Source organism: Primulina tabacum, chromosome 11, assembly GCF_025594145.1.
Source record: "Primulina tabacum isolate GXHZ01 chromosome 11, ASM2559414v2, whole genome shotgun sequence".
In the NCBI taxonomy this organism is placed as follows: domain Eukaryota; kingdom Viridiplantae; phylum Streptophyta; class Magnoliopsida; order Lamiales; family Gesneriaceae; genus Primulina; species Primulina tabacum.
This window is the reverse complement of record NC_134560.1, coordinates 32,265,300-32,274,647: the sequence shown is the minus strand read 5'-3', so window position 1 is coordinate 32,274,647 and position 9,348 is coordinate 32,265,300. Positions and strand designations below refer to the sequence as shown.

General features: G+C 36.8%; 2 protein-coding genes across 2 annotated transcripts; one reads left to right on the top strand and one right to left on the bottom strand.

Annotated features, from left to right (window-relative positions):
• Positions 1-391: 391 nt before the first annotated feature.
• Positions 392-4,266, top strand: LOC142518498 (two-component response regulator ARR2-like). Its single transcript, XM_075621282.1, has 6 exons — positions 392-748; positions 1,351-1,503; positions 1,603-1,989; positions 2,555-2,631; positions 2,763-3,860; positions 3,937-4,266. Exons 1-6 carry the CDS (start codon positions 580-582, stop codon positions 4,006-4,008), a joined length of 1,956 nt encoding a protein of 651 aa, XP_075477397.1. The 5' UTR covers positions 392-579; the 3' UTR covers positions 4,009-4,266.
• Positions 4,267-4,619: 353 nt separating this feature from the next.
• Positions 4,620-7,735, bottom strand: LOC142517880 (COBRA-like protein 7). The gene is made up of 2 exons (XM_075620375.1): positions 7,087-7,735; positions 4,620-6,282 (listed from the first exon to the last, which is right to left on the bottom strand). Exons 1-2 carry the CDS (start codon positions 7,628-7,630, stop codon positions 4,865-4,867), a joined length of 1,962 nt encoding a protein of 653 aa, XP_075476490.1. The 5' UTR covers positions 7,631-7,735; the 3' UTR covers positions 4,620-4,864.
• Positions 7,736-9,348: the final 1,613 nt, after the last annotated feature.

The following is a 9,348-nucleotide window of genomic DNA, read 5'->3' as shown; positions in this document are numbered from 1 at the left end:
TTTTTATTTCATAAAAATTTACATACATATTTTAATAAATTTAAATTGTATCTATGTTTATCATATTCATAATAAAATATTTTTTTATTGTTATCTATAATTTTAATTTTTTATATTAGATAATCATATTACTCGTAAGATTTACAAAAGTTTTAAATTTTAATATTATTTTCTAAAAAAATTAATATAATTTTTTAAAAATATGTATGCGCGCACGTGCGTATTTAATAAAACTCCAAGGATATTTGGGTGGCGTGGGCCGGGGTTGGTTAGACTCAAACATATCGCGCCTTTTAGAGTCGGTGGTGTACTTATATATATATATATATATATATATATATACATATTTATGAACCAAATCTCTGCCCCAAAATCTCTTTCATCTAACGAAAATAACAAACTGAGTTTGAATCTTTGATAAACCTCCCGTTTTTTTCTCTTGATTCTATCGTTTAGTTTCTCGGGTGGGTATAAATTATGCTGCGGCGTAGTTAATTTTCAGCATTTTCCCATTCTGAGATTTTTTGTTTTTATGCGTTTCTTTTTGGTTAAATTAAATTTGGCGAATTCGGATGCAAGATGAGTCAAGGACCTAAACCCATGACTTTTACGAGCTCTTGTGGTTCGTGGAAGTCGAGTGACGGAGTTCCAGACCAGTTCCCCGTGGGTTTAAGGGTACTTGTTGTGGATGATGACTCCACTTGTCTATTGAACTTGGAGAGGATGCTTCGAAATTGCCTCTACGAAGGTAACATATTAGGTTCACCGTTGTGTTTGAGGATTTTTGTTGACAAGCACTCGGGGTGGATCCAGTAGTGACCATGAAGGCCTGTGAAATTTGAGTTTTTGTAAAAAATTTAAACATGCAAATTCAATTGTTTTTTGGTTTGAGTCGCTTCTGGTCCGCCCCGGTAGGCAATTCCCCTCCATCGCTGTATGAAAGATCAGATTTTTATCTGTTTCTGCTGGGTTTATGTATTTGTGGAAGTAAGGAACCATGTAGGAAATAAGGAATCATGTATGATGCATCAGAACGTGTATTTTGTTTCTAGAGTTGAGAGGGGCGGATTTGTGTATCTATTCATATGTTTATGAGATATATAATCACGAGAAACTTTATTAGATCTATATATATTCATGTATTTATGTGGTATATTCATAATTCTTCTCTTCGGATTATAATCACTTAATCCAGCAATGAGTGATATCCTTGTGTTTAGTATGCAAAGTGAAAAGAGAACTTGCGGGTAATTCATAGTTGTTGGATTGGTGGGTTTTAATATTGGATTTACAATATCTGAATCTGATTTTTTTTCAGTCGATAATCTTTTTCTATTTTTGGATTGCTAGTTACGAAGTGCAGTCGAGCAGAAGCTGCGTTACAGTTGCTTAGGGAGAAAAAAGATGGCTTTGACATTGTTCTAAGCGATGTCCACATGCCGTTTATGGATGGTTTCAAACTTCTAGAGCACATACGACTCGAGATGGACTTGCCTGTTATCAGTAAGGGCTATTTGTTTCTGCATCAGTTCTATCAAGTTTTGTTTGACTCTTTGATTAGTAATAGTTGATTACTCACGTCTTGCTTTTGTGGTTACTTAGTGATGTCAGAAGATGATACCCGAAATGTGGTGATGAAGGGCGTTACTGACGGTGCCTGCGACTATCTTATAAAACCAATTTGTATGGAGGCTTTGAAAAACATATGGCAGCATGTGGTTCGAAAAAAGAAGTACCAATTGAAGGAAAAAGATTCTGAACAATTGGGAAGTGCAGAAGATGGGGAGCAGCTGCAAAAACCTTTGGAAGACGTCGACTATTCGTCATCCGCTAATGAAGAGCATTTGCAAAATTCCAAGAGAAGGAAGGATGATGAAGATGAAATAGAGGGCAGGGATGTTACGTCTACGTTGAAGAAACCACGAGTAGTTTGGTTTTTTGAGCTTCATCAGCAATTTGTGACTGCTGTGAATCAACTTGGGGTAGACAGTATGGATCTTCTCAATTTTTCTTTTCTGTACTTTTTTCCATTTGTTTTCTTTCTATTTTGTTGACTGCCTCTTTTCCGTTTGTTTTTGTGATATGGGATGAGTTCTTTTTTCGTGTGGGTCTTTGCACGCTGCTTGTAATATCTTCCATCTCCTGAAAAATTGTAATGTGTCGGTAAGTTGTGCAAACTATGCAACAAGTTATTGATCTTGGGAGAGGCACACCCCTAAATATGGATTTCTTATACAAAAAAAATGGAACAATTTTGCTGTGTATTTCATAAATGAGCATCACGTTTCTTGAATTTCAAGAAATAAAGCATGAACGTATCTGTCTTTCTTTAAGGGACGCATAGTAGATCTCTTGTAATGCATTATAATTTCTTAGGTATGCTTTTACATAGTAGAAAACCTTTGATCAACGAGTGAAAGCTATCATTTCACTTATTTTCTTGTCTCTTTTTCATATCTGCAGTTCTGATATGTGGCACTTCATGCCAGCAATCTCCGTTCTTAGCTTTCATGAACCTGTACTCATTATGTTCCTTTTCTGTGCATCAACGCAGAGGCGGTTCCAAAGAAAATCCTGGAAATAATGAATGTGCCTGGGTTAACGAGAGAGAATGTCGCTAGTCATCTTCAGGTTAGAAAAACAATTGTCTTTTCTTGTGTTTCTTAATTCAATGTGCAGAAGAACGTTGGTCGATTAATGATTTCGATCGAATTTTATTTCTTTTTATTATTTTTTTAATATCAATTTCAAAATCGGTGTAGAAGTATCGTCTGTTTCTAAGAAAGGAAAACAGCCCGAATGCACTTGGTAACTCTTTTATGAGAACCCCTGACGCAGTGTTTGCAGCAATATCTTCCTTCAATGGCCTCGATCTTCAAGCTCTCGCTGCTTCTAATCAATTACCTCGCCACTGTGTTACCCCCATCCAGACCCCGTCACTTGGTAGGACTGCCACAAATCCTGCCATATCTGTCCCCCCGGTCGATCAAAGAAAGATTCAGAGCTTCAAAGATCCTAAGATGAGGTTCATGGAGGGACCACGAGAACCGAACAGTGATGTTAAGCAAGTTAACTTGCTGCATGGAGTCCCAACAAAAATGGACTCAAATCAACTTTCCACTTTGCACCAGGCTGCTGAGTTTCCCTATGGCAACATGAATCTGTATATTCGCTCGCATGCGAACCAAAATAATTTGTTGCTGACTCAGATGGTTCGACCGGAGCCAAGTGCTAAAATTTCGAATGATTATAATGAAACAAATGACGCCGCCGATATCATGAATCTATTATCTGTCAGTCAACCACAGACGATTCCAAATGCTGCTGTATTGGGTAGGAGGGACTTTCGTGGGCCTGTCTACTCCTCAGTTTCCCAACCATCAACCGTTGTAGATTTTTCGAGCAGTCATAGAACCGAGTTGCCAGTGAATAGATTTTCCCTGGTGACTAGTTCAGTAGTGTCGACTCTCTCCCCGAAAGGGATACTTCAGGAAGAGGTTAACTCAGAAGCAAAAGGACATCAAAGTTTCTTACCGAACTATGACATTATTAGCGAGCAGAATCATCATCACGGAAATCAGGATTGGGTTATGCACAACAACGGCTCAACTCTTGAAGCTCGCCAACAGCCAAACTTTCAAGTAGGCGTGGACATATCACCAAGAAGTTTAGTTCATCCGGGCTTCTCTTTGAGCCCAAAATGTGTACAAAGTAAGACAGGTTTCTCAGTTGCAGATGGGATGGACAACCAGCAGTGTGACAATAATTTATTGAGTGTCAAATCCGGAAAATTCGGCGATATAGACTTATTTCCTGAAAGTATAGAGCGAGAGGATTTCATGACCCTTTACAACAAACAGGTTAGCTTTTTATGACTCATTGTAAATACCAAATGGGGCACATTAATTTTCTAATGTTTAGTTTTGTCAATTACAGCGATATCATGAAGGCATGGATGACGGGTTCGGCATTGAGGATTATGAGCTGGTGGATCACCTTCATGAGTAGCAGCACACTGTACATACTATTCCCAGATTCTAAGTAGAAGGATCTTACATTCTTTATGCATTACAGACCGCGATGCTCCATCGTGCTGCATGATGTGCGAAGCATATGTGCACAACTAATTTTGACTGATTTAGGTTTGGTGATTTTAGAGCATGCACAGATTGTTAGGAGTTCTCAGCTATCTTATTCAATAAAACCCAAGGTTTTGTTGGTTTTAGGCTTCAAAAATCACACTCACCCCTTTAAACATAAACATTATTCTACTTATCTTATTTTTACTTTTTCCCTAGAGGTAATTTTCACATCTCCAAACGCAATCATTATTATTAATTTGATTTTCTACTCCTATAAAATATAATTTATTTTAAAACTTATAAATATATTAAATAACAAATTATGAGTGGGAATGAAATAATATATCATCCTCATTTCCTTGTATATTTTTGAAAATTTACATTTTATTCAAAATACATAATACCAAAACACCGGAAACATAATCAAACAAAGCTCAAGTTTTTTACATACAAGTCTTTCATTTTTATGTTAAATAATTTAGCACAATTTCTCCAAATTTCTAAATGTTTCAATTAAAAATAATTAACAATGATGTGTACAAACAAAAAAATATTTAAACCTTAAAGGGAATCAAAACTCCATCACCTTTGCTCCATGATGTTTACGACAAATCAAACAGTGTGTTTTGCGCTAAGTCGTGCTCTATATATTACAATGCCAACACTCTGGTTTCTAACTCGAAACATCCAGCCTTCTCAATTTAAAGTTCCTCACATCAAACGTTGAAAAAATGAATGAATAAGCACCCGGTATAATCGAATTCGAGCATTCATCCCCTTGGCTATTGCTGCACAAACATGAAAGCTAGGAAAACCAGAAAGAACGATAACATATTCGATGAATCAAGGAGATAAGAACCGCTTGTCGGGAGTATTTTAGGCAGTGAGCATTCCTCCCCATTGAAGTAGACTTTTGATGGAAATCCATCACCACCAGGAATGTTAATTCCAGGTGTCATCTTCTTCGTGAATGAAATCACGGACTGCTGTTTTCCAGGTACACGAGGATCTTTCTGGGGATCGGCCGCATCAGTTTCTGCCACGAGATAGTTCAGGCCCGGAAGACCTTGCATGAAAATCGTGTTGTTTACGCCATTCAGTGCACTTCCATTAAAGGAGTACACAGCTTCGAAGCCAGGAGCTGCTTTCTCGAATTCTAATGCCGTAAACCAATCGACAAAAGCAAATTCATCCCAGTTGAATATTGTAATTCTTGCAGACCATCCGCCTCTATAGTCCGTGAACAAGTGCCAGTTGATACTAACTCCACAATTATCACCACAGGGTAGTGGGTTAGACAAAGGGAAATGGTGAAGATCGGCCCATGCTCTTGATAAGGTAGTACGGTTCTCGAATGGAACTAAGAGAGCTTGAGATGGGAGAAAAAGAGCGGGAGAGGTGCTGCTACATGTTTGTTCCGTATTAGCAGGGCAACCACAGGCACAAGTTTGACATGGGATGATGGATTCGTTGTAGTAAGCAGAGAACGACACACAGCATCGTGGGCTCACTCCCTTTGGCTGCGTGATATTGCACACCACTTGCCAACTAGCAATGGCACTTGAATTAGGCAGTAGCAAGCTCGGGTCGGGAAACTGGCTAGGACTAACTCGAACAGGCGGCCCACATTTATAATCTGGGTTAAGTCTGCCACGTATCCCCCAATTCTGCGGGGGGACAAGATCAGAGCGATTAACGTTAGGTGGCATCTTGAAAACATTGATCTCGAATGCTGATTTTGACTTGCTCGGATCCATAGCAGGAGGCAAGATCGTCCCGTTCCGACAGCAAAAGGGTATCATTCCCAGGTTTGTGTCATTAGTCTTGGCTAAAGGTAGGTCTACTATAGTGGGCCTTCTGTCACAGTTCAAGGCGGTTGAAAAGTCAAGCCTCTGGTAGAACTGGCCCTGTACCCCAAAGACACATTTTGATGTATCCAATACAGATGGATACGCTCCTTTCATGGCAAAAATGAACTCATCTTCCATCCAATCCCAGTTTAACTGCCAGTTGTCGAGTCGCCCAAGGGGGTTATGGTTCTCGATCGTAACCTGAGCCCAATAGTTGGACTCGTATGTTTTCGACACATCGTACATTATGGTAAGATCACCGTGTTGACGAGGCAAAAACTCATCATCTATGGTAATGTTTGATTTGAACTTCGTGTCTCTGGTGCAACATACTTGCATCGAGCTATTTCCTGAGGAAACAGATTCAAATTCAGACCACTATCTCACAAAGCCATGATAATACTTCCTCAAATTCATGCCACATAAATGTTTTAGAACAGCAGCAATTTAAGAATGATAGCTCTAGATTGATGAATAGCCAAAAATATTGAACGTTATGTGCCATTTTCTTTGATAAAGAATTACATCACAAGCTCAACACGAGCAAGTTGTTTCCCTACTATCAAAAAGTAGGATATGTGCTCGTATACGATTTAAATGATTTGTCTTGCACCATTCCCAGTTCCCACGTCTTCACTTGAAAACCAAACCTCTAAACAACAAAATGTGTTCATTTAAATATCAAACCTCTGAACAATAAAGCAGCACAAAGAAAAACCCCCCAAAATTAAATGGCAAAGTTCAGAGTATCCTATACATTTCTTGACTGGCTATTCTCCAATTATCCGGTAAGCGGTGCTCACACATTGGCTTCTCGAAGGTGTCCCACTAATTGATTAAAAGTCAAACAGAATTCTACACCTCCATTTATTCACGCCTTCATTTCCTCAACAGACAAATAAAAACTATATAAAATATCAATTCAACGCTTCTAGGAACAATATAATAAATATACACAAAACATTCAAATCTTGGCTCCACACCGGCAAACAAAATACACCAAACTCACCAATCCAAGAAACAATCCTTCTTCCTCCGATCCAGAACAAAATTAAGATTGCAAATAACATTAATCATTTGAATAAAATCCAAGTCGATTCAAGAAAATAGGACCAAACATATGTTAGATTCGATAAAATAAAAAAAAAAATCACCTAGCATAGTTGGTTTGGGGCAAATCCAGCCATCATTCACCAGCGAGATATTTGAAGGCATAGGCACGCTCGGAGACGCAACTCCGAACTGCGTGCCGACAAGCCCGACCCGCACACTCATCTGGGTCAAGTCCCCCGCTGTCTCAATACCCGACTTCAGATCCGGGCCCGGATACCCCGCGAAGACCGTCCCATTTCCAACACCCCCCGGAATGGAGTTCCCATCGGCAAGCACGGCGTTAGAAGCAGAGACCAGATACTCATCGTGCTGGAATCCAACAAAAACCCGCCAAGATTTGAGCTCCACAAAGTCGTTGTTGAGCACGGACAGGGAAGATTCGAAGCGGTAAGCCTGGCGAACTGGATCCGTCTTCAGAATCGGGGGTACGATCTTCCCGGAGTCGTAAGTGTAGGAAAGAAACACTCCGTTGCAGTTTTCGGAGGCTGATGCCGGTGCTTGGGCTTGAGCCGGAGGGCGTGTTTGGGCGCTGGCGGTGCCAAGAATGAGAAGAAACAAGGAGAGCACGATGGTGGTGGCCTCCATGTATGTAAAACTTCGAATGTGAGCGCGTTTCAATTCAAACTCGTGAATGTTTCAGACACAAAATACCATTTCTCTCTCTCTCTACTCACACATAAATATATGAATATATATATATATACATATAATATTATATATATATATACATATATAGTATTTGAAGAAAGAAGCAGCTTCGTGGGTGCTGCAATGATGACGGGAAAGGGAGGTGAGATACGCGGAGAGGAAAATGTTGATTATTTGTGGGAAAAGACAGCTCAGTGGGTGCTGTTTCGAATTGTCTGTCTTATTTATTTATCTTTCGCTTTTCCTTTTGTTTCTTAGTAATAATATTATTATTATCATCAATACTTTCATATAAAAAAATTAATTATATTAACTCGTTATTCTTTTTTAAGGTTAGTAAATCTCTAATATAATTAGTATTACGATTCAAGATTATGACTATTTTTTTTTAATTTAATTTAAAGTATTTGTATATTAAAATTATTGAAATAAAAGTGTACGTTTTTATCAGATAAGATTAGATAAATGTGTTTTGAAACGAAAAAAAATTGGTAATTAACTCTCCGACTTATTAGATACTTAGTCATTAAAATCACCAGAATATCCTTTTCAATAAAATTATAATTTTGAAGGAAATAATAATTTGAAAATATATACAGAAAAATATTTTTATATATTGATATTCATTTGCATGTATTGTGTGCTTATTCAATAAAAATAACTATTTAAACATGATATAAATTTTTCTAATTAATGATTTTTTTAATATTTTATTAAGAGTAATTGACTGTCTAAAAATTTAAAAATATAGATAAAGATACGATTGAATTTAAAAATATAAATAAATGTAAAATTGAAGATATAAAAATAAAAGTTATTTTATAGATAGATAGATATATATAGATATATATATGTGTATATATATGTTTGATCTGCATCTACTACTGTGAACATTTATTATGAAAATCTATGTGATTAATGTTGATATATTGTCTATCTTTATTAAATAAAGAGTTTATTTTTTCAAAAAGATGCGAAAGATATAATTTCAAATCGTTTCAGAATTCAAAGTTCTCTTTATTGGTATTATTATTATAATAAGGTTGCTTCAATATGATTGTGGGGCACAACATTTTTGAAGGGATCCACAATTTATTTAGTCGTTGGAATTGGAAGACAATGGATTGAAATTTTGAATTTTAAAAGTTGGATTTGTAGTTAAAGTTCAACCACTTCGACGTGCAATCTTTTCTCGTGTTTTTTGTTTCAGCTCGCCTCTTTACGATGAAGGAACAAAAATTGATGCTTCTTATGAAAATTGTACCACAAACATTCCTGTGATATTATTTTAATGATCAGTTTCATGAGATAGATCTTCAATTCATGAAAAAATTTGTTTTTTAGTGTCAAACGTATTAATTTTCATGGTAAATATGAATTATATCGATATGTCTCGAACTCGTGAGACGGTCTCATAGAAGACCTAATCAAATCATAAAAAACTCTTGCTTCATGACCAAGAATATTGAACTTTTTTCATATAAAAACCATAAAAATTTATCACTTATTAAGGATATAAAAATATTGAATATGATCTGTAAGAGATATTTTATTCCTTTAATATTTCTTGTGATTTGATATTATCAATTTAAAATTTTTTCTTTCTAGCCTATATATCATCTAGCTTGATTTAAAATTGACTTATTTTTAGATAC

What these genes read in the sequence shown, in the direction of transcription:
- LOC142517880 (XM_075620375.1), bottom strand. Translation starts at nt 7,630, where the DNA reads ATGGAGGCCACCACCATCGTGCTCTCCTTGTTTCTTCTCATTCTTGGC. An exon ending in CCCCAAACCAACTATGCTAG is followed by an intron (nt 6,283 to 7,086) that starts GTGATTTTTTTT and finishes CTGTTTCCTCAG; the next exon opens with GAAATAGCTCGATGCAAGTA.
- LOC142518498 (XM_075621282.1), top strand. Translation starts at nt 580, where the DNA reads ATGAGTCAAGGACCTAAACCCATGACTTTTACGAGCTCTTGTGGTTCG. An exon ending in GAATCAACTTGGGGTAGACA is followed by an intron (nt 1,990 to 2,554) that starts GTATGGATCTTC and finishes GCATCAACGCAG; the next exon opens with AGGCGGTTCCAAAGAAAATC. An exon ending in ATGTCGCTAGTCATCTTCAG is followed by an intron (nt 2,632 to 2,762) that starts GTTAGAAAAACA and finishes AAATCGGTGTAG; the next exon opens with AAGTATCGTCTGTTTCTAAG.